This window comes from Sycon ciliatum, chromosome 11 (genome assembly GCF_964019385.1).
Source record: "Sycon ciliatum chromosome 11, ocSycCili1.1, whole genome shotgun sequence".
NCBI lineage: Eukaryota > Metazoa > Porifera > Calcarea > Leucosolenida > Sycettidae > Sycon > Sycon ciliatum.
Genome location: NC_088653.1, coordinates 23,394,389 through 23,419,253, shown reverse-complemented (window position 1 = coordinate 23,419,253; position 24,865 = coordinate 23,394,389). Strand labels below are relative to the sequence as shown.

Here is a 24,865-nt window from a genome sequence, read left to right as displayed (position 1 = left end):
CTGCTATTACACAATGGTCAATGTCCGGTGAAAGTCCAGCGTTACTCTTCGACAAAGACATGGACTCTTGCTTCGATGAAGAATGTTTTTTTGTGGACCATGTGGACGGTAACCGGGTAAGGTCTGGAATGTGTGCGTGTGCGCACCTCCACCGTTCCATGCTGGCTCACATTTCTTTCGTTGGTTCGGCGTTGTTACCTGGATCTTCAAAAATATCATGACAAAAAGTAACTGGCCGAAGATAGACTTCCGGGACCGGAAGTTTCTGCGAGAGTTTCCACACTGTGCTGGACCACAGCACTACTGTTGTACTTGGCACTGCATGCCACGATCTGTATGGTAGATCTACCAGCAAGAGTACATAACCCCCCAGAATGTGCAACGCCGATCCAGCTCTGCATAGGGTCTTGGTCGAGCGGAATCGGATCTTCTGATGTCATGCGTACACTCCACACCAGCGCAAGGCCGGTCTCGAGGCAGGGCACCATTAGAGAGGTTAAGTTACACGTTTTTTGCCCTTTTTCAAAACGCGGTCCAAATCTCACGTTACGTGTAATTTTTAGAGGTTAAGTTACACGTGCGACGTGACGTGAAATTTTGCCTGGCAGGATTCGGGTTTAGTTCGCACAAATATCAAATCTTCCGACAAACTTGATAAATCTCGATAAAATTCCGGAAACTCACACAAATTCGGTCGGGATAACCAAGCGAAACTTCCAAAAACTCACGTCATGAACTTACGTGCGGGACAGTCAACTCACGTAAAACACGTCAAATTTTACGTGAGTTTTTTCACTTTTTGACGTAAAAGTTCACGGACGTAAGACTTTTACGTGAAACTTAACCTCTCTATTGATCCGAGAGTACCCGCGAATTCCCGGGTTCCTCTCAGATGTGTACGGTATTCTGACGCAAAGGTCCGATTCCGCTCGACCAAGACCCTATGCACAGCTGGATCAGGCGTTGCACACTCTGGGGGGTTATGGACTCTTGCTACCAGGCATGGTGTGTACGGTGGTCTATCGCTTGTAAGTACCGTAAAGTACCGCCAGAGCGCCCCGTCTCGCGAGAGCGCCCCACCTTGATTTTACAGCCAAGGGAAGAAAATCGTATGGCAGAATGCTACTAAGTTTGTACGATGTGAGAACCTTCGTGTACTAAGGTCACACTTGGTATGCTTTTATGTGAAGCTCGAAGGTAAACTGGGTACGGATTGACTGCACAATCTGCAATGTTTGTACAAGGTCCGTGTCGTATGACCTACAGACAGGAATCCACCTCCACAAGGCGGCCACGAGAGGACGAGATGGTGGGGCGCTCTGGCGGTACTTTACGGTAACCCAACGCTAGATCTACTATGCAGTCATGTAGAACGTCGTATAATGCCATTTTTGGCCTCGTAATGCTTTATAATGCTCGTAATGCTCCGGGTGTTGTATAATGCTCGATATAATGCTGGCATTATCCGCCAACACCTAGGTCACTTTGACCCCTACGTTACGCCAGCTGTACAGTCTAGTAGGGCTAGGGAGGTTTAGTCCCACGTAATCCGTGGGTACTTTACGTGTGTGTACTAGGCCTAGCCCAAATTTGCCGGCAATTCTTCCAGCAAAATATCGAATTTTCCAACGAAAAGAAATTGCTGGCAAATTCCGAGCAAAATATCGAATTTACAGAGGATCCGGGTGTGTTTTGGCAATTTTATTCAAATTTCTTTGGTTTCATTGGGCCAACGTCGTGCTGAAATAGCTCGTGCAGGTTGTCAGTGGTACATAAATTTGAAATCATGCTACCAAATCCGTAATACTGACACCATTATAAGTTTTGCTTTCCTCATCAGAGTCACCATCCACTTTTACCAAAGTAGACGGTTCATTCGAAGCCATTTTTGCCACAAAGCAGGAGCAAAATGGAGCAAAATATCGGAAACGAAAGGCAATGCCGAGCAAAATATGGAAGGTGATCGGGCAAAATATGCCGGCAAAATATCGAAGCGCCCCGAGCAAATTTGGGCTAGGCCTAGTGTGTACCGCGTGATATCACGCGGTACACGTGATATATATCTCATGCATGAGCTCAGTGACCCACGTACAGACGTTTTCTGATTCACGACATATACCGTACTAGAACAGCATTTCTTTACGTTACGGGAACGCGAAGAAAGTTCGCGTGATTCTTTGCGTCGCGTTCCCAAAACGTAGAGCAGAACCTCCCTACTGAGGGAGAAGGTGAGCTGAGTGAGGGTGAGAGTGAGTGTGAGGGTGTGCGCGTGAGTCGAGATTGTGTGCGTCCGTCTCGTAATAACAAGTCTTCAGTATACAATCATTTGGTTTCTAGTACTGACTGTTGTACTTATTCTGATTCCTGTTTTTCTGTTTTGTGCCGTGCTCGTCATGGTTATCTTTTGCAGTTACACGTTTTGGAAGCTGTTTGTCAGCGCATTCATAAGCCGAATTTGTGTGTCCAGAAAGATAGTGTTATTACCCTAAAATTGTTCAAATAATGTTCTTTGTGTAGTGTGGCAACGTTGTTGCCACTTGTGCCTAAATGTGTTTTGTCACCTTCTTGTTTATTATTGTTATTATTATCATCATTCGTTCTCACTTTTTTGTTTTTGTTGCTGATACACACTTGTCACGCTTAGTTCTTACTTGTATACCCTTGTTTTCTGCACACTTTTGTGAGAAATAATAATAATAAATTATAACTAGTCTTTATAAGCGAAGTAAGTTGACTGTACTGTACGAAGTATCTAATATTGACAGAGTACTTGGTCAGTATAGGAAATAAAAGCCGAGTAAAAGACCGAGGCGAAGCCGAGGTCTTTCACGACGTTTTTATTTCCTATACTGACTAAGTACGAAGTTAGTATTAGATTTATCACGACAACAGTCCGTATTTCAAATTCCAGAGCGTTAGTATTGACTCCCATAGATTTTTGCCATACCTAAGCAGTCAAATATTCCTGCATATTTCACTCCTTAGGGCTATATTGACCGCTTACTAGTATATTTGACTCCTTTTTAGGGATTGAACACAGGCTTTGGCTAGTCGTGATAAATCTAATATTGACTTCGTACTTGGTCAGTATTTTTTTTGCTATGTTCACATAACCAGCCCCGAAGTGCTGCACGCGCTGACTGCCGGGCCCGGGGCTGGGAACAGGTTGTCCTTCTAAAGCCGATGATTCATTGATTGGCAGGACTGCAGTCTGCTGCTGCATTGGGTTGGCTGAAGCTTACATGTACATCTTGTTGCAATGGTGCAGCATACGTAACAAGTTAGTTACATGTGCATGCAACCCGTCCCGCCGCGCAACTACATTGTAATTACTTGCATGCCCGGGTGCCGTCTCGGCTGAGTGCGTAGGTTATTTCCCAAACGACCATAATAATAATAATTTGTAATTACAACTCTCCAACTGCATTAGTTTTACAACGGTGTCATCTGTATTCGTTTGAGCAAAGAGTTAATTTGAAACTATACGTTTTGGTCTATCGCTGCTTGTCATCAATTGCTAGCCCCCTCCTTCAGTCACTGTTTCTCCTGCGTTCAGTTGGCCCGCACACAAATGCTCGTACTCGTGGCCAGGATACAGCTGCCTTAGTATTACCTACTGTACATATTGGGTATGGACTGCGCTCAGTTTCTTTTCTGGCTGCAGAGTGCAGGTCGGTGGAACACTCTTCCTCCAAACTGTCGTCAGGCACAATCTGCTGGTACTTTTGCTCACCTCACAAAGATTCACCTAGGGTTCCCTGTAACAAGGCCATGCCTGCAGTGTTGGGACTCCCCTAGTCAAATAATAAATACTACTAGTACAATACTACTACTACTCTTGAACGTCTGGTCGGCAAACCTTATAGTTTTCTGGCTCATGTTTCCTGCTCTTTCCAATGAGACTAAAATCGACGGGAGCAGAGCAAATTACTTTCAAAATCGTCCGAACACCCTAACTACAGTGCTGGCAACTGAAATCCGACCACCTGAGCGGTGGGTTCACATTCTTTGCGATGTGAGCGCACCGCTCCGGGGGTCGGATTTCAGTTGCCATCACTGTACATGACGTGAGGTGTACACGATGGTACAACCGTACACTGTACAGGTGGATACGTACAATCATGTAGATCTACATGACGTATCCAAAGCCAAGTACAGTGACCATGGTGACTCTTGAAAGAGGAGTCGAGTGCTACTCCTGACCTGTACTAGTCCATTCATCATAATCAGCGGTCGGAACACCCCAGCTTGCAGTCCCCAGGCCAGGGCCACGGCTGACTCGCGCTGTGCATATTATGGCAAGATGGCGTCTTTTTTACCCTAGGGGCAGGGTGCTGGCCATGCTGCCGTGGATAAGTGGCACACTATTAAAGGGGAAGTATACCCTAAAATCAAATTTTCACCAGTTGTAGTCTTCTGGGTGCTGAGTCGAATGGTCTTGGTCCGAGGAAGCTGCGACGCTCCCTTCCTACTTGAATCCCAATCGAACTCGCGCACTTCCACCGAAACTGGGTGACTGCGCCCTACTAGATGGGGATTTGTATGCAAAATGTCACTAAAAGCGCCATTTCGTTCTTATAAAAGCACGGATGACCGCGATTGGCCCATATGTTGTAGTCTTTTGGACGCTGAGTCGACTGGTTTTGGTCCGAAAAGGCTGCGATGCAGCGTTCCTCCTTTATTCCCAATCGAACATGGTTGAAGAAGCGGTCACGTGCTCCTGCGTACGCCAGTCACCTGGTCACCGTGCCTGCAGGGTACAACTTACTAGCCTGTTTGACCTTTTTTGGGTGCAGTCCTGTCACTCGAGTTGAACTCGAGTTGAACCTTGGTGTGAAAGTTGTCGCCTGCTGGCGCGGTGACCAGGTGATTTGGGCACCTAGGAGCACGTGACCGCTTGTTCAACCATGTTCGATTGGGAATAAAGGAGGAACGCTGCATCGCAGCCTTTTCGGACCAAAACCAGTCGACTCAGCGTCCAAAAGACTACAACATATGGGCCAATCGCGGTCATCCGTGCTTTTATAAGAACGAAATGGCGCTTTTAGTGACATTTTGCATACAAATCCCCATCTAGTAGGGCGCAGTCACCCAGTTTCGGTGGAAGTGCGCGAGTTCGATTGGGATTCAAGTAGGAAGGGAGCGTCGCAGCTTCCTCGGACCAAGACCATTCGACTCAGCACCCAGAAGACTACAACTGGTGAAAATTTGATTTTAGGGTATACTTCCCCTTTAATTTTTATGCGATGCAGCGCGTTGGTCCCTGGTCTGGATCAACAGTTACATGATGCACTGTACGTACAGCTACATCGATGACATGTGACGTCGCGACAGCGCGTTCTGGACTGTAGATCTACGCGCTGAGTGAGGGCGCCGGCCGCGGCCGGTCGACTGGATTTCCATGTCCGCTACAACGACGTGTGTAGACTGTAGTGTACATGCAGTGACTGACAGTCTGTACAGGTGTAGGACTGTAGGGTCATGTACATGACGTGTTGACTGTTGACTCTTGTGTACACTACTAGTACTAGTAGTACTAGTACTACCGGTACTACTACATGTAGTAGGATCTACTACTACTAGTACTGAGTAGTAGTACTGAGTTTTTTTCAAAGTACTGCAAAGTACATACGTTTTTGGTTTATTCTATGATCGATTACATGGAGACTAGAAGACAAGTAAATAATGTCAACGGAACAAGAACAAGGAGACACGAATACAGTGGCATGCAGCATGGGTCGATGGCGAACGTCAGACAATGCATGACATCATGCACGTGCGTCATGCGGAAGGTCCGCTTTGTCACGTACATGTACTGCGTTCACGTACACAATGTGTTGATATAATCAAGAGTTTCAAGTTTCGCTAGTCAGTCTACATTCACACTTCTGGCAACTGGTTTTGCCAATGTTTTCTCCTGAGACTGTTTTCTGTGTTCTTACTACTTCCTGCTATTGTGCCATTCACACGGCTGTAGCATTGTGGCATTGTTGGACTGATAAGACTGGTCACGTAACATGGTGGCAGCTGGATACCGAACTCCGCTCTAGCAAGTAATTGGTTAGTATTTCCGTAGCTACGTTTTGTGTGCTTGCAGTAGAACATTTTTTTAATTTTCGGCGTAAGTACGCCAGTCGACAATGTCTAGCTCGAACAGTTCAGCCCCTGCGCGCTCCTCAAGCGGCAGCAGCGGCGGCAGTATTAGTAGTAGTCAGTCTAGCGGCAGCAGTTCTGCTGGCTCCTCAAGCGGCAGCAGTAGTGGGGGTGCACGCGCCGGAAACAGTCCGTCATTCCCAGCCAAATTCCGTTTCTACGTGACAGGAAACAGTGCCGACAACTGGAGGCTGTTCAAACAACGATGGCTGAACCACGTCATCCTCAACGAGTTGACCAGCCGCCCAGACGTTTTTCAGGTAGCCATGTTTCTAAGCTTGATTGACGACGACGCTTTGAAAATCTTCAACGGTTTTGAGTTTTCTACGCCTGAGAGTGATCGTACCGTGGCCGAGATAATTGCCCAGTTCGATGCGTACGCCGTTGGGGCGGTAAACGAGACCTACGAGCGTTTCGTGTTCAACAACCGCAGCCAAGGGCCAGACGAGCCGTTCGACACGTTCTTATCGTCGATTCGCGTCCTGGTAAAGTCGTGCAACTATTGCGAAAATTGCACTCCCTCGATACTACGTGACAGAATCGTTCTTGGAGTCAATCGAGCGTCCAGTCTGCGCTACTGAAAGAGCCTGGTCTGACACTGCAACGCGCAGTCGACGCCTGTAAAGCGTCCGAGAAGTCGTCGGAACAGCACCTCTCCATCAAGGGTGATCAGACAGACACGCGCGCTCTGTTCACCACGTCGTGTCCAAGAGCTGTAGGTACTGTGGACACAGTCACCCACCGTGGAAATGTCCTGCATTTGGCAAGACCTGCAAGCAGTGCGGGAAGCAGAATCATTTTCAATCAGTCTGTCAGCAGGGCAAACCCAAGACCTCGTATCGCCCACCGACCGGCCAGAAAGGCAAGAACGTCCTACACACGCGCCAGGTGTATGCGCCTAGCAGTGATGATGATGATTGGTTGGATGCGCTCCATGGCCGCATGAAGAAGGAGGTGGAGACGAGGATGCTAGTGGATGGTCAAGAAGTTGTGTTTCAACTTGACACAGGAGCTTCTGTGAATATGATACCACAGACGTACGTTGGCCAAGCAGCAATCAGGCCATACCGTGGCACGCTCGGGACGTGGGACAAGGCTGACGTCAAGCCCGTGGGTACGTGCCGAAAGACCCTGACGAATCCTCGCAACAACAAGCGGTATGACGTCGAGCTAGTGATCTTCAGCGATACAACATGTACTCCCTTACTGTCACTGGAGACATGTGAGCGGATGGGCCTCATCACAGTCAATGATGACCAGTTCGACCACGTTGCGCTAATCAAGGATTGGACTGAGGACTACAAAGACGTTTTCAGCGACGACAAGCTTGGCAGCCTGCCCGGCAAGCAGACTTTGAAGTGCGACGAGACGGTCAAGCCCGTTATTATGCCCAACCGACGTGTGCCTGTAGCTGTTCCCCCAAAGCTCAAGGAGGAACTGACTCGCCTCGTAAACCTCAAGGTCATACAGCCCGTCGACCAGCCCACACCTTGGGTCAGCCAGATAGTCTTGGCGAAGAAAAAGTCTGGAGCCCTACGAGTCTGCATCGACCCAAAGGAACTAAATAAAGCCCTACAGCGCGAACACTACACCCTGCTGGTTATCGACGACAAGCTGCATGAGCTGAGGGAAGCGAGGGTGTTCAGCAAGGCGGACCTGGCATCAGGCTATTGGCACGTCGAGCTAGACGAGGAATCTAGCCTGTTGACGACGTTCCAAACATGCTTTGGTCGATACCGCTTCCTCCGACTACCGTTCGGCACCAACGTCTCATCCGAGATATTTCAGAAGCGTCTGCAAGATGTGCTTGGAGACCTCCAGGGCATCATCGTTATCGCGGACGACATTGTTATACATGGTTGAGATCAGGCTGAGCACGACGCTAACTTAGCCAAGTTCCTGCAGCGATGTGATAGCATCGGAATCCGTCTCAACAGCAGCAAGTTCGAAACTGGTCTATCCAGAATCAGCTTCCTGGGACACCGCATCACCAAGGATGGTTTGGAAGTGGACCCTGAGAAAGTCAAGGCCATCAACGACTTGGCAGCTGCAACCAACCTCACTGAACTACGCAGGTTCATCGGCATGGTGAACTACCTCTCTCGTTTCGTTCCGAACTTCACCGATGTCATGCAGCCACTCCAGAACCTGCTGCAGAAGGACGTGCCATTCGTGTGGTCTGACACGCAGCAATGCGCGTTCAAGACAATCAAGCAGATGTTGTCCACCACACCAGGTTTGGCATTCTTCGACCCGAACAAGAAGATCATATTGGAGAACGACGCCAGCGAATATGGCCTGGGCTCGGTCCTGATGCAAGATGATCGCCCCATTGCTTTCGCCAGTCGTTCGTTGAAGCCTGCCGAGCGCGATTATGCACAGATAGAAAAATAAATGCTAGCCATCATGTTCGGTTTGGAGAAGTTTCACCACTACACATATGGTGCGCACACCATTGATGTCATCACTGACCATAAGCCGTTAGTATCCATCTCACAGAAGTCGCTAAGCAAAGCGCCGAAGCGGCTGCAGTCACTGCTATTGCGCGTCCAGCCGTACGACATAAAACTCTCCTACCAACCAGGCAGCGAACTGCACATTGCTGACACACTGTCCAGAGCTCCACTTCCCGATGATAGTAAGGACGAGCAGGTGTCTGGCAACAATCTTGAGCTTTGCCCTGTGAGTGAGCGTCGGCTCAATGAGATTCGCCTCGCTACACAGCAAGACCCGAGTCTCACCAAGCTAATGCACCAGGTCATGTTGGGGTGGCCAGACGCTCCCCATCTAGTAAGCCCAGAAATACGGCCTTACTTCAGCTACCGAGATGAAATCACAGCACACGACGGCCTTCTGCTCCGCGGCGAGCGCATCGTCAATCCACTATCCATGCGCAATGCTGTGAAAACCAAAGCACACGCCGGACACATGGGAGTCAACTCCTGCATACGGAGAGCCCGTGACCTCGTTTATTGGCCTGGAATGTCGAGTGAGATTCGTCAGTTCGTCGAAAACTGCGACACCTGTGCTCGTGATACCAGCAAGCAGCAGCCCGAGACACTCTTCCTACACCCAGTGCCAGATCGCCCGTGGCAGAAAGTAGGAATAGACATCTTCACCATCAAGTCAAGAAACTACTTAGTTACAGTTGACTACCTGAGCAACTTCTACGAGGTTGACTTCCTTCCTGACACCCTGGCCAGCACTTGCATCAGCAAGATCAAGTATCACTTCGCCAGGCATGGGATCCCTGATGTAGTCATCTCCGACAATGGTCCCCAGTTCTCATGCCGGGAATTTAGCGCCTTCGCCGCAAAGTGGGAATTCTCGCACGAGCGCAGCAGCCCAGGCAACAGCAAATCGAATGGTGCTGCTGAGGCCGCCGTCAAGGATGCGAAGAAGTTCATGAAGAAGTGCAACGAGGAGAAGTCCGACCCATACCTCGGGTTACTGAATGTCCGCAACACACCCACTGAAGGTCTCAGCACCAGTCCCGTGCAACGGCTATTTGGTCGCCGAGCCAGAACTGTGTTGCCAACCCTGAATGATCGCCTCAAGCCCGCTGCAGCCGACATTCAGAAGAAGGAGACCAGAAGACAGAAGGCAGCTGAGCACCTTGACCACCGAAGGAAAGACCTTCCGCCACTCATGTCTGGCGCAAAGGTTTTCATTCAACCGATTGACGGCAAGTCGAGAGAATGGCAGCCTGCAGTAATCACCGACAAGACGTCGAACCGCAGTTATGAAGTCTCCTGCAACGGAAGAGTCCTGCAGCGGAATCGACAGTTTATCCGACCCGCACCGCCGACTGCAGCTGACGGACCAGACCGGGCATCATCCCCACCGTCGAGCCCGAAGCTACCTGGACCGTCAACGCCTGTCCCCAAGGCCACGCCATCCAAGATCCCGGCGCTGGTGCAACGCACGCCATCTAAGATCCCGGCGTTGGTGCAACGCACACCATCCAAGATCCCGGTGTTGGTGCAACGGTCGCCACAGTCACAAGGCGCCCGCACTGACATCCAGACAACGTGATCTGGAAGAGTGGTCCGGATCCCTAAGCGTCTCATCATGGACTCCTGATTGATCAGTAGTGTCTGTTTACGAGTCGTTTCATTATGTATGTGCGTGCTGCATTACATATGCTCAAGCCAGCTCATCATGTTGAGCTCTTCATTTGAGCCTTATTATGCCGCCGTACGCATGTATTTGATTTGCTCGGACACTCTTATATCAAAGAAAGGGAGATGTCACGTGTACTGCGTTCACGTACACATGTGTTATATGTGTGCCCCACGCATGCGCAGGTGACGTCATGCGTGGATTGGGTTTTGGCTCTTTGCTGGCGTTTCAGGCTTTCGCTAGTCAGTCTGTTCTCTACACTTCTGGCAACTGGTTTTGCCAATGTTCATATCACGTTGCAAATTTCAATTTGGTCCTGTTTGGGCCTGTGTGGATCTTTCACCGGTACGTACCTAGTACCTGTAGAATACTTAATAGTTGAACAAATTTAATTGTTTTTGCCGTATACTGATGTTCAACATAACACGTATAAAACTTGTTCGGAAAATCGGTAAAACCAATAAATCGATCGTTAGTGTTATTGGTTGATCGTTAAGGCACAATGGGCAATCGTTTCGGCCCCAATATTAATTATGTATTACAGTTGGATGGAACTTTGCTCTGGGCATGGACATTCTGTCGTTATTCGCGAATTGTCGTTGTATCCGCAGTCGTTATTAGCGAAGTTGACTGTATAATCATTATTATCATAAGGCCACCTGAAATTAATTCGTTGTTTCGGGTCACTTCACTCATCCGTACCAGGCAGGCCTGCAGGGTCGGTCGGTCGGGTTTATTTTATATTTTATTTTTATTTTGGTTACTGCCATGTGCATACATATGTACATGTACGTCACGATACACATGTACAACTGTGCATATCGAATATCCAAGCTTTTGTCCATCAAGCCAGTCGATCAAATTATTTGTCTGTAGACGATCCAGCTCAGTCCCATCACTGCATCAGGTCCAGGTCTCCTCCAGGACCAGATCTTGGCCTCGCTGACAAACGAGTCTGACCAGCAGCTCCCACCAACACTTCTGTCAAGGAGCAACATGATGGCGGAGCTGATGCTGTTTCAGGACCAATTGCTGATCAGGGATAATAGAAGACGACGTCGGCACCAAGCGCTGCATCATGTCAGTTGGCTGCTCCCGAGGTCGACGTCGATGTCTGGACTGCTGAAAATCGATCGCGATCCGTGGATCGGGAATGATCTGCACTAAAATAGTTTTCGACGCGAAAGGCCCTCCCGTCGTGTTCCTGAGGCTTTGGGAAAACGCGGCCAAGGATTCAAAATAATTCTGCGGCAAATTCCACGGGGGAAAAGGGGGGTTTTCTGCGGCACTTTCTGCTGTAAAATCAAAAATCTGCGGCACTTTTTGCAAGTAAGTTTTTTCATACTACTATTATGACCAGGGAGTCGTAAAATACCGGGAGGCGACACGCCACACATTTCACGATCCGAGGATTGCCGCACTCGACCCGCGAAATTTGAAGCGTGATTGAAACGTCGTCGTCATCTTCTTTTTCTCAATTGTTTTTGCTATATGCTTCGAGGCTATTCTGGATCTCCAGAGCGAAAGCTGGTTGTTTCTGATACGTACCACGCATTACCTTAGGTTGAGCCGTGGCTTTTAATTTTTTTTTGGAAGTTCACTGCTTTGGAGACGACGGAATGTCAAGGTAAGTTATTCACGAAATGTACTCAAATTTGAATTGAGTCAATGCGAATGACACCCTGTTTTCGGAATAGTTCTCCACTAAACACACCATGCCCATGGCCCCTTCATGTTGTCCAAGTTCCATTCTAGGTTTGTGTGAAGTTTCGAGATGAAGTTCGACGATGTACTCACCTTTCCATGGAAGGGAAAAAAAAGTAGCATATCAAACAGAATCCATGCAGTATTTGATGCCACTATCCTCATTCTTCTGCATTCAAAGTGTTTCACATCTATATGGCCCATGAACTGCAAACAATATTTGTCATTTCTTAACTGTTCATAGCTGTTCATAACTGTTCTGAACACATTGCCTTCAGGAAACGTAAGGCCGAGTCGCCTCACCGACTGAGCAAAGTTCTCTGCGACGAAAGTCACACTATCGGCGAATGCACTCAAGGTGAATACCCGTCAATATCCTGTATACTGCTTGTACCGCTTATCACAGTAGCATACACACAAGCACACATACATACACACACACACACACACACACACACACACACACACACACACACACACACACACACACACACATGCATGCTCGTGCACACACAAGCGCAAAATTCACATATCACTGGTTCAGTTGTTTTTATCTGTGTCGTATTTTGTCTTATACAGAGCTTCCGAGCCACGCCGAGTCACCTGACCAACTGAAGAAGGTTCTGTGCGACGAAAGTCACACTATCGGCGAATGCACTCAAGGTGAATAGGCCTTATGCACATTGTACAGATGCACGAAATCCCGTATAATCTTGTAGAATCCCGTAGACCCGGTTGGGTGTTGAATGTGCAGGACCCTATTGTGTTTACTGCTATTTCCACTATGAAATGGGCCATGAAGGCATTCATACGAAATCTTTTTCCGGCAGAGATCTAGCTAGTCGTTAGTTCAATCCCAAAGTGAAGAAGGCTTGAAAAGTGATCGTTTGCCATGAATTGTGAGGCTAAATGGGTCAAATGCGCATGTATAGCACACAATGAACACCCAACCGGGTATGTACACACCTACGGCCATAGTACAGAACTTCGTACATCTGTACAATGTGCATAAGGACTATACCCTGTGGACTGCTTATACCACTTATCACAGAAGCACACACACACACACACACACACACACACACACACACTACTACTACTACTATAGCATGACTGCCCATTGGGCAATGTCACCCCCGGAGGGGGCCAGAGTTTGGAGTGCACCGTCATTGGCAGGACTTCTGGTGCCTCGTCAAATCTTGCTGTCGTCGGAAACGTTTCGGGCAATGCATGCAGATCAGCGGCAGTGATTCCCTATCGGCTGCAGCAAGACGTTTTCCACGGTTGCAGTTATGGCGGTTAAAACCAGCCCGGGACTTGAAGCAGCGATTGCAGCGTTGACAATGCTGGAAGCAGCAACTAGCGAGAGACGCCGTCAATGCCGTATCTGCATGTTCAGGGAGTGCAGGCTGGCAGCGATGAACTGCAAGCCCACCCTTACTACGGAACCATCGGCAGCAACTGACGCACACACACACACACACACACACACACACACACACACAAGCGCAAAATTCACATATCACTGGTTCAGTTGTTTTTATCTGTGACGTATGGTGTCTTATACAGAGCTTCCGAGCCACGCCGGGCCACCTGACCAACTGAAGAAGGTTTTGTGCGACGAGAGTCACACTATCGGCGAATGCACTCAAGGTGAATACCCTGTGGACTGCTTATACCACTTATCACAGAAGCACACACACACACACACACACACACACACACACACACACACACACACACACACACACACACACACACACACACACACACACACACACACACACACACACACACACAATTCACACACACATATCACTGGTTCAGTTGTTTTTATCTGTCTTCTTTTGTCTTATACAGAGCTTCCGACCCAGACCAAGTCACATGACCATGGCCATGCTTGCGAAATGTCAGCACCCTTGCATGCCTTCACCTGGCACACTTCCTGGCGTAGCAGATTTGCAGTACCTGATGCCTTGTGTAACCGTGTCGTAATAACATGCAGGAATGACTCCGTCGCCTCAGTAACACTCGCCTGTCTCATTGTCAGCAGTTTGCAAATTCCATGGATCACTGCACCTTCCATAGGCCTGTACACCATGATGGCACTACCACTCTTACATCGATCTGCACATAGACAAAGTATGGTTTGAGGATGGAGGTTTACATCATCTACGGTGATGATACATACTAGGTACACACGTAAATTTTTCAGGACTTCAATAAATATCCTGTCACAGTGAACAGACAATGCATCGTGGGCAGACTAGGATGAAAAGGATGGTGTCGACCACCTAATTTATCGGGTCAGTTCGGGCACTTAGGTATGCTACAGATTATACATTCGTGTCCACAAGGAAGAGACAAAAACATGCAAACGAAAGAATCTCACCTGTAGCCCACAGCTGAACATCCCCACAACTCAGGTCACCAAGTGAATACGTGGCGTCATCTACATCTTCCACGGTGGACTCATCACTTTGGCAGTCATCTCTGTCAAGCTCCATCATCCTTTACTTCGAAGGCCAAGGCACAAAGTATTATTACTTAGAAAAACAAAACGAACTGCTGACACTGGATTCGTTGTGTGCAGGATAATTTTATTGAGTTTTCAAATTTTTTGGACCAAACAGCGAACGCGTCCTTTTGCATGACCTGCGCCGCTTTGACCTCCTGGGAAGTCCCTCGCCATGCAGCGCGTGAGGTCTCAGCACTCGTGCCCGAGCTGAGGCAATCATCCGACGCGGTTGTGCATCTCGTGTCGCCTCCCGGTATTTTACGACTCCCTGATTATGACAACTATGCATGAAGGAGCACTTTTCATACTATCCTTTGCAGTCACCATGGTCACGAACTGAATAAGAGTGAAGAATCTTGGAGAGACCTGCACTGGCAAGAGAAATGTGCTCAAACAGATCGCAAAGTAGTTTTTCTGCTACTTTCTGAGTAGTAATTTTAGTAATTTACCCTAAAAAATTCAGATTCCGCGGGCAAAAGTGTGGATTCCGTGATTTCCGCGGATGATGGCAACTTCTGCGAAATTTGCCGCGGCCGCGGAATCGCGTTTTTCCAAGGGGACAGGTGTTCCGTCCAGGCGCGGTCCGGAACGAAAGCCCACCGTACATGCACACGTACTGCGACGTAGGTCTACACGGTATCCGCTTTCCGCGTTCAGAGCATGACATGACATCGACGTACATTTCTTGCATAATAATAATAAATATTATTATAATGTTCGCGGGATCCGTGTCGGCCTATGTAGTATGTACGTAGTAGGGCATTCGGGTACCCGAACATGAAAAACATGGAACCGTTTCACCCCTAGTGCTAGTAGTAGATCTACGTAGTAATAATAATAAACAATGGACCCGGCCGTACCCACGTAGCAGAGAGTCGTAAAATACCGGTATTTTACGACTCCCTGCCACGTAGATATCTACGTCTCTCTGGGTTCGAGCACCTCTAAAGCTAAAGTAATAGAGTCATGTCATGTACGCATGCAGCAGCTGCTGTACGCATACTGCTGTATTACTGGGTATATTATTTTGGTTTAATTTTTACAACACTCGACAGAGAAATTTGACAAGGACTCGTACAATACAATAGCGCTAGTCCTCGTGCTACGCTACAGTACTCGGAATTGGCTCTCGTTGTCGAGAGAGTGGAGACTGCTTGTGTAAAAAAAAGCTAGCCTTTGCTAGCCTTTGCTAGCCTTTGCCTTTGTCTATTTGGTTTTCGCAACCAGTGTGTCCTTGTGGTGTCGGCTTGAGCGCAGATTTTCCGCCGCTACATCTTTTGAAACGGTTCGTGCGGTCCCTCCCAATCTAGCTCGCCCGCGCGAGCCAGCGGGTACAATGGAGACTGAAGAGAAACTAGACCTGCGGTCCAGCGAAGGAGACTGCGTCTTGTGCTCTGTGACCGAGGCTGAAGTAAGCCTGGATGAAATGCTAAGCCTGGCGTGTCGGCAAGGCAAGCAGGACATCGTGGAGCTTCTTCTGGAGAGCGGTGCTCTTGTGAATCACCGAAACAAGGCAGGGAATACTCCTCTGCTCGAAGCATGCAGCCAGGGTCATGTAGACGTGGCCAGGCTGCTTTTGGACCGAGGTTCTGTGATCGATGCTCCAACGGAATCGACGTCAGATAGCGCCCTAACTTGGGCGTGCACGCTTGGAAACGACCTAATCGTACATTTGCTTTTGACTCGCGGAGCAAACGTTGAGCACAGGACCAAAGATGGTTGCACCGCCCTGATGTTCGCTGCGTTGGCCGGACACGTGCAAGTGGCTGAGCTACTGTTGGACCACGGCGCTGAGATCAACGTGCAGTCCGACTCGAACAAGGACAGCCCGCTTACGTTTGCCTGCTGGAAGGGCCATCATGATGTTGTTGAGTCGTTGCTGAATCGCAGCGCACATATTGAGCATCGCACGAAAGAGGGCTTCACCCCTTTGATGTTTGCTGCACTCGGCGGTCACACCGCCGTCGCCGATCTGCTGCTGGTGCAAGGTGCCAAGGTGAATGTGCCGTCCGGTTCCAACAACGACATCCCGCTGACATCTGCGTGCTGGAAAGGCCACCACTCGGTCGTCAAGTCGCTCATCGAATATGAAAGCAACTTGGAGCACCGCACCAAGGATGGCTGCACGCCGCTGATGTTAGCGGCACGCGAGGGTCACTTGAGCGTGGCAATGCTGATACTGGAGCGCGGCGCCAAGTTGAACAGCCCGTCCGGCAGCGAGAACAACATTCCACTGACGCTGGCTTGCTGGAAAGGCCACTGCGAAGTGGTGGAGTTGCTGCTGCATCACGACAGCGATCTCGAGCACCACAACAAAGCTGGCTGCACACCGCTGATGCTGGCAGCCCGAGAGGGCCACGTTGAGGCAACTGAGTTGCTGCTCGAACATGGCGCCGAGATCAATGTCCCGTCCGGTTCGAACGACGACACTCCGTTAACGTTAGCATCGTGGAAGGGACATGCGGAAGTCGTGGAGCTGCTGCTGTCCAATAAGTCCAATGTGGACCACCAGACCAAGACTGGCTGTACACCGCTCATGGAGGCTACGCGGGAAGGACATGCACTCGTAGCTCAGTTGCTGCTTGAGTATGGTGCTGAGGTTAGTATGCATTTGTGGGTGCCTGTGCGTGTTTGTGTGTGTGTGTGTGTGTGTGTGTGTGTGTGTGTGTGTGTGTGTGTGTGTGTGTGTGTGTGCGTGTTTGTGTGTGTGTGTGTGTGTGTGTGTGTGTGTGTGTGTGTGTGTGTGTGTGTGTGTGTGTGTGTGTGTGTGTGTGTGTGTGTGTGAGAGTTAAACCCTTTACCGGCAGCCCCATACTTGAATGCGTCAACGTTGACGCATTCGACATGCATACAAAACCATGCCTGGCATGACGGGAAGCATCTTTTTACGGGGATTTCCCGTGGCCCTCACACAGCCAAGGTATGATCCTATCGGTAGCTGAAGAGATCCACGCGTGTCCCATTTGATTTCATTGAGAACTGCGCGATCGAAAACTTACGGAAATGCATGCGCGCCAACAATGCCGTCCGCCCCCGTCAAAACATCGCCAGGTGCATATTCTCTTGCGCAGTGAGTTCCTTTCGTCCTCGGATGACTTCTCCTGCGAGGACTTAGCAGTCATTCGCTCTGGGACCGACGACAGATAAATTAATACTTCGTTCCAGCCGCCGATGCAAGCGAATTTCAAATTACGGACCGGGGCGCACACGAAGTAAATTCTCACGCAAATGTGGGGAGCGCTAGCCGCTGAAGACGATGTCGCCGTGCTGTACCTGGAAGAATCCGATGGTGCTTATGGTGGGGAAGCCATGGAGAGCGATCCCCGTGTCGACAGTCTCCCAGAGACGGAATTTAGGCCATCGACTTTCTACGTACCTGAGTGACGGCAGCGCAGCGCGGTGTGCGTGCAACCGTACGGAGCTTTCCGACAGCGACTCTGGGGCGATGCTGCTCTCATTTGCGAGCGAGGCATGGCCACTGAAGTTTGTGATGGCTATGGCGTTTGTTTCCGCTCCGAAGTCGACTTGTTTTGGCAGTATCATGTCAGTGTCGGAATCTGACGATTTGCACTATGTACGATTTCCGTGTTTAGACGTAGAGGTGCCAATTTAGCAGCGTATGTGTGTGGTATGAGAAAATAAGTTTGTCCATGGTCAAGAAGTAGTACTAGACTTCCAATAAAACATAACTATTACTTGCACATACAAAATGTGGCCTCGTGAGTTATTGGCATCCATCTAAATGTTATGGATTTCATATACAAAAGTAACATTACCGTACGGTCATCAGAGTACCATGGCAATCATGGGTATTGAGCAGTCTTCGGACAGTGAATCACACCACTTGACTACAACAGGAAAACCTGTGAAGGCGACCACTCGGATAAGGCGACCACCTGTCCAAGAGGACCACTGGAACCAGGATTAAGGGATGCTATTTCCGGTCATATGACCCTGGACGAGGAGACCACCTGGTGACAGAGACCACGTTTTGAAGTCGTCTTAGACAGGTTTCAGGGTAGTTACCTATAACAAACCCCAGTGCACTAAGGTCCACTTTGCCCACTCCCCGTCCTTTTGTTTCACGTTAAGGTAGTTCGGGACATTTAGGCTGACGTGTTGAAGTTGGGCATACGGATGTAAGCACAGCACAAACGTCTAAGGGATCTGAAATTATAATTGTATAGGGTCTATTGGACCTCTCGCTCTTCAGGAAGGGTGAATAGCCAATGTTAATTTGCAGCTAATTTGGGCAATTTTTGCTAGAAAAGGAATATCTTTAGAATGGCTGATAACATACTCATAAAACTTTGGGAAGACGAAGTACACGCCATATAGATGGCATCAAGAGTACATAAACAAGAGTGTGCAACTCGACGACCCCCAGCCCACTGCGGAATATTTTTTATGACATGCGTCTTTGGCGGCTTTTTGGCCCCGCTGATGCCATCATGCGTCGCCAGAGATCAAAGTACGAATAATTTGCACATTACAGCTACGGTAGTGGAAGCAGAACAACGGACGATAGACCGATGTGTCTTGAACCTGATGAACTCCACCGTATCTACAAAACAAGCGCGGCATCCTGGCATGTCCAGGATTTGGCTGAGGGGGGGGGGGGGGATGACATCATGCTACTGTCCCAGGTCAGCCATTTTGAAAACCGATGTCAAGGAGCCGTAAATCTCACACACCACGAGCAGTATTTCTGTACACGCAGCAACATTGTACATTGTAAACTACAATTTGCCGTTATGTGAGCCAATCAACTGCAATTGTTCATGCGAGTCCAACAATGTCTCACCGCTCAAAGCATCCTTTACATAGGCAGCGGTACTATGTCCACTCGTCACTGTGCGCTGTTCTACATGTTCTGGCTGCTCGCTGACAACAGGTTGTAATAGATTGACTAGTAACTGTTGACGCCACCTCATCTCTCTCTATCTCTATTATTTCGTGATATGTAACGTATTTACTGTTGATCACTACTACATATTATTACTGTTGAACTAACGTGTTACTTCGTATTATTTATTCACGCTGTGTTTGTGACATTCTTCCTTTTTCCAGTATTATTGTGCGTGCACACGATGACGCAGGTCGCCATTTTGTCCGTGTCATCTTGGTGCGCGAGCCTTGATCCTTTTTCTCTAGCTCTTTTAGTTTTAGTTCTTCTTGTGCAAAAGCAAGTGATTAGTCCAATGTCGAGTGGGCTGTGAGTGTGTTTTCTTCGATGTTTGTACGTTGAAAACGCGTCGAGCGCGCCTGCAGGGATCACACTGTACAACAGTACGAGTGTACACAGTCGGGTCACCCTCCGTGTTTCTGTAGCCGTGCATGCTCACTGTACTCTGTAGACTGTAGTGTGGACAATCAACACCAGCGCAAGCACCATACTCGTACCGTGCAACCGCTTAGGCCGCGCGCGCGCCCCGAGCCTAGCAGCTAGCTAGCCCTGCCTTTTATTTTTCGAAACCAAGGTCGAAACTTTTGAGGGGGAGGGGGCGCGCGCCCCCCCCCCCCCCAAACCCGCCATTGTACGGCTTTTATATTTTTATTTTTTCTTAAATTTTTTTAAAACTTTTTTTAAAAAAATTTCAACTTTTTTTATAATTTTTTTAACTTTTTTAAAAACTTTTTTCAACTTTTTAATACTTTTTTTTAACTTTTTTGTAACTTTTTTTAACTTTTTTTAAAACTTTTTTTATTTATTTTTTACTTTTTTACTTCATACTTCTGCATTCTGAGATTGTTGAAAAAAGAAAGAAAAAGAAGTCAGAAAGCCTTTTTCTTCACTTTGTTATGCCTACTGAGCAATCTAAAGCAAGAATCATCGTGATTGAAAGAAGAAGAAAAAGTTGTCCAGCAGGGGATTCGAACCGACAAACATCGATCACGACGGAAAAAAAGAAAAAAAGTTCGTCAAAAGTGGGATTCGAGCCTACAACTTTTTTTCTTTTTGTTCTCAAACATCAAGATTCAAATCCAAAAAAAGGACTGTCATTAAAACAGAAACAGAAAAATAATAAGGCACCCATTTTGATAGTCCAGGGGATGGCCCACGCCTGGTAAAGAGAATAAAATAGAGAAAAGAGAATAAACCTACAACTTCTGGTTTACGAAGTCTGAAGAGAATGTTGAACGGCCTCTGCTGGGATGATGACTACACCATAGCTCAGTGGTTAGAGCATCGCTGGCTACAAGCGAAGGTCCCTGGTTCGAGTCCTGGTGGTGACAGTCAATTTTTTCTTCAGACTTTTCCCGTTTGTCTCCTTCCGTCAAACCAGTTAATACTTGAATTTTTTCAAGTATTATAATCATGCCTACATGCGTGTGTACGTTGGTGACTGTGTGTGTGTGTGTGTGTGCGTACGTGCGTGCATATGTGTGTGTGTGTGCATGTGTGTGTGTGCGCGTGCGTGTGTGTGTGTGCGTGTGTGTGTGTGTGTGTGTGTGCGTGTGTTCGTGTGTGTTTGTGTGTGTTTGTGTGTGTGTGTGTGCGTATGGCTACACTGTGTAGGTTGAGACTCCTGACAATTACGGCCAGTCACCGTTGTTTATGGCTTGCTGGAAAGGGCACGCGCGTGTCGCCCGCCTTCTGCTCGAACTCAATGCAAACCGCGACTGTCGTACCAAGACTGGTATCACACCACTCTTTCAGGTTAGCTGTCTGTGGGGTAGATCAATCATATGGCTGTCCTGCTCTCTCTCTCTCTCTCTCTCTCTCTCTCTCTCTCTCTCTCTCTCTCTCTCTCTCTCTCTCTCTCTCTCTCTCTCTCTCTCTCTCTCTCTCTCTCTCTCTCTCTCTCTCTCTCTCTCTCCCCTCCCTCTCCCCGCTATCTTGAATGCTGTCTCTTCCCATCAGGGTGTTGGTGCTGGCGGTGGTGCTGGTGGTGGTGCTTGTGGTGGTGCTTGTGGTGGTGCTTGTGGTGGCGGTGCTTGTGGTGGTGCTGGTAGTGGTGGTGCTTGTGGTGGTGGTGCTTGTGGTGGTGCTTGTGGTGGTGGTGCTTGTGGCCTCCTCCTCCTCCCCCCCCCCCCCCCAGCTCTCTCTCTCTCTCTCAAACAAGAATCATTAATGTTTCATGGAAGATAAGAAAATGTGTGATTTTTCTGGATTGATCGATCATTGTCTTAGCGCCCTAGTTTGGATTCGGCACGTTAGCCGTGAACGAGGACGCTGTTTCTTTGCTGTGTCTTTGCCCCATGGTGTTGTCAGGCGTGTCGCGAGAACCACATTGAAGTTGTACGTCTGCTCCTGGAGTACGGCTGCTCTGTCAACTCGCCGTTCCCGAACAGCAGCAAAGAGAATCCGTTGACGTTGGCGTCGGAGAAGGGCCACGTGGACCTGGTGAAGCTGCTGCTTGAGCGCGGTGGGAATGTTGAAGTAAGTGTTTTGGTCTGGGACCCTGGGTCGTTGCCGTGTCCACGTACCCAGGATGGCTGTCTGCATTCATTCCTTAGAGAAGTTATGGTGCACGTCATTTTTGATTTGATGCGAAAGTTCACATAGCCAGCAATCGCATGTCATCACGTACATTGAAAATCAACATAATTTTGCGAATCGACCTTTTTTCTGGATCACTTTTCAACGAGGACGAAGCAAAGTCGGCCGAACGAAGCCTAGCTCTTAATTTGCTAAATCCTATATATAGGATTTTGGTCATATTTTTCAACTCAAAATGGGTGTGGCACGAGCATAGAGAAAAGTATGTGACCAATTCTTCCTTGCTAGGTCTTAGTAGATATCGAGAGTTGAATAAGATAATTTTTTCAAACACTAACATCTCAGGCTCATCTCCTTCCCAATATTACTAAGGCCTGTGCCCTATTTTTCGAATCCTATATATAGGATTTGAGATTTTATTGGACCTTGTTTTATCCTTAAAACTGGTAGTTTCATGACGGCATGTGCGATATGTCGTCATGAAACCACACCTGCAATGTTCTTCTGCACATTCACTGCTTCAGTCCTTTCCATGACAGCAGCTGAACAAATATGCTCAAATTTCCAATTTTTGCTGAAAATGGGTATTCATCAGAAATATTATCGCCCTATGAATCTAAAATGTGAACATTCATGCCTCAAACATATTTACAACTTCCATGAAAACCATTATGCCGTTATTACTGGTCGTGATGACCAATAACAACGGCATAAAAGGCACACATTTTCAAATCCTATATATAGGATTTTGGGCCAGCAAATTAAGAGAGAGGAAGAAAATCACCCTCTCCACTTCACCATCACGATACTGACATAGATACGAGATGAAACAACTAAAAAATCCACAAGAAAACTGTACGGCCATCATCGCGCTGACTTTGGTCTGAGAATTTCTATCACGATCAAAAATGTACGAAGAGCACTCAAAAATAAGCCACAGACGTACCTTTATCGCTCTCTACTCCTTTTTCAAGGCACAAAAGTCGACTCTCCACTTTCAAACCAGGAAGCAGACATACCAGTGGTCCTTTTCAGCTGCTCCACAAGCGCAGGAAATGTTCACCAAGGGGCGCAGAGCAGCATCCATTCCAGAAAAAAGAGCTAAAATACGAGTGAGACTGCATGCCTGAGTACATGAGTACATGTATGAGTACATGCAGAAAATAGTCAATTTCAGCGTTTCTGCTCCAAACAGCAACTAGCTTCGACTAGAAACAAAGATTACACCAAAGGATCAAACAACAATCATTTTCTGCAGTTGTTTTTGCAGATGGCTTCCTTGTGCTTGGCCCAGCACGCCAAAAATCACACCTCGGAGGAGTACAAAAATTACAACTCTCAGATGTCCTCGATTGCTGGCCATGGCTCGCTTTATTTGGCTCGCGCGCGTTGGAAACAACGCGAGTTACCTGCATCGCGAGTTGAAATTTGGAGCTGAAATTGCGCGTTCCGTCAAAAATAACGTTCAGCTTAACCTCTTTAATCATTCATCTCCTTCTCCCCCTCTGCTGTATCCCTGATCCACTGACCGATCACACTAGCTGCTTTCGCCGCGGTGCTGATCTCCATTGCAGTTTCTAGCATACCATAGTTCCACTACATCCTTCTAAGCACCCAAATCCTGAGCATCCAGAAGACTGCACGAAACCCAAAGTGTGCAGCTTGTGACTTTTTCTCCATGGGTGACTGTCACGGCGAAATTCCGCAATTACATCATACTTGGTGCGGATAGGAGGCGGGAAGTGGCGTTTTGCGTACACTTGAGCTGCAGTTGTGCAGAAAGAGACCTGCTTGAATCCTGCGTGTACGCCGCACTGCATTGTTGTAGTGCGCTATTTTTGGGTACGTCGTGTGTACGTGGTCTTGGTGCATGCGCGCGCGTTGCTGTGGTGTGAAAAGCAGTCTTCGTCTTGAGTTCGTCATGTCTAGTTGTGTTTCCGTAGTCGTCTCTGTAATAAACAGTCTTTCCAAATGTAGTTATCGTCGTCCAATTGTATAAGTGTTGAGATGACATGGGGCTGGGAGCGGGTGGAGAAAAGCTATCTACAACTGCATCACTAGAATGGTGGATTTCGCGAAGTAAAACAAAGTTTTAAAGAAATGTGATCACGGAATTTTGCTGTGACCGCAACCCGTCACATGATCAGTCTCACAGAGCTGCACACTCTGGGTTTCATGTACTCTTGCCATCCAATATGCTGTCTGATGATTGACTATATCGTCGTGGTGACATCCACAGCATTAACAGGACAAAGCTTCCTGCCAATCTGAAAAAATCTGGAAAAAACCTCCCAATGCTGTAAGGGTTTTTGACTTTTTGTAGAAATTGTACTGTGCGTGGGGTGCACGTGTGTGTGTGTGTGTGTGTATGTGTGTGTGTGTGTGTGTGAGTGCGTGCGTGCGTGCGTGCGTGCGTGCGTGCGTGTGTGTGTATGTGTGTGTGTGGTGCCAGCTAGTTCGGTTGGTGGGTACACTTATGCCTGATTGTGTTGGGTCTGTTGCCAACGGGCTCGGCTACTTGAAGGTGTAATGTTGTACCTGCCACCTTTGTTGGTTCCAGGGTTCATATACGTTCTCTTTGAAGTATACATACCTGTTAACCATGGACTACTTCTAGCTAGATTAACTCTTGTGTAATCAACGGTACTAGTGAAGCTTATATCAGATCCACTCTGATTTAGCCACCCACACTAGTAGCAAGTATTACCTTCACTGGGGGCAGGGGTAACTGCAGTTGGATCCCAGGACGGATACCCTGATGCCGTCAATCCTTTTTCTGCACCTTGTCCTCACCCACTTACTGAGGTGTGGTGAGCCCATAAGTGGGATCATTTTCCAAGTCCACCCAGAGTTTTGGGGATTTCAGGGAGTGTCGGCCGTTGGACGGTTCAATGGCCAATTGAGTCATCTTTCCAAGATTCCTT

At 48.1% G+C, this 24,865-nt stretch overlaps 1 protein-coding gene and 1 long non-coding RNA gene across 4 annotated transcripts in view; one reads left to right on the top strand and one right to left on the bottom strand.

The window, feature by feature from the left end:
- The window catches only part of LOC135827593 (ankyrin repeat domain-containing protein 17-like), a 77,824-nt gene that overhangs the window by 8,764 nt on the left and 44,195 nt on the right, over positions 1-24,865 (top strand). For 2 of the 3 annotated variants that reach the window (XM_065340063.1, XM_065340061.1), the window contains exons 2-3: positions 21,018-21,158; positions 21,714-21,881. In XM_065340063.1, the coding sequence (XP_065196135.1) occupies positions 21,018-21,158; positions 21,714-21,881 (309 nt within the window). Of the gene's footprint in view, positions 1-15,546; positions 17,097-21,017; positions 21,159-21,713; positions 21,882-24,865 lie in introns of those variants that run through there. The other variant, XM_065340062.1, reaches the window with a different exon arrangement.
- Positions 12,512-14,754, bottom strand: LOC135827607 (uncharacterized). Its single transcript, XR_010555513.1, has 2 exons — positions 14,372-14,754; positions 12,512-14,106 (listed from the first exon to the last, which is right to left on the bottom strand). It is a non-coding gene; the product is annotated as an uncharacterized LOC135827607 (long non-coding RNA).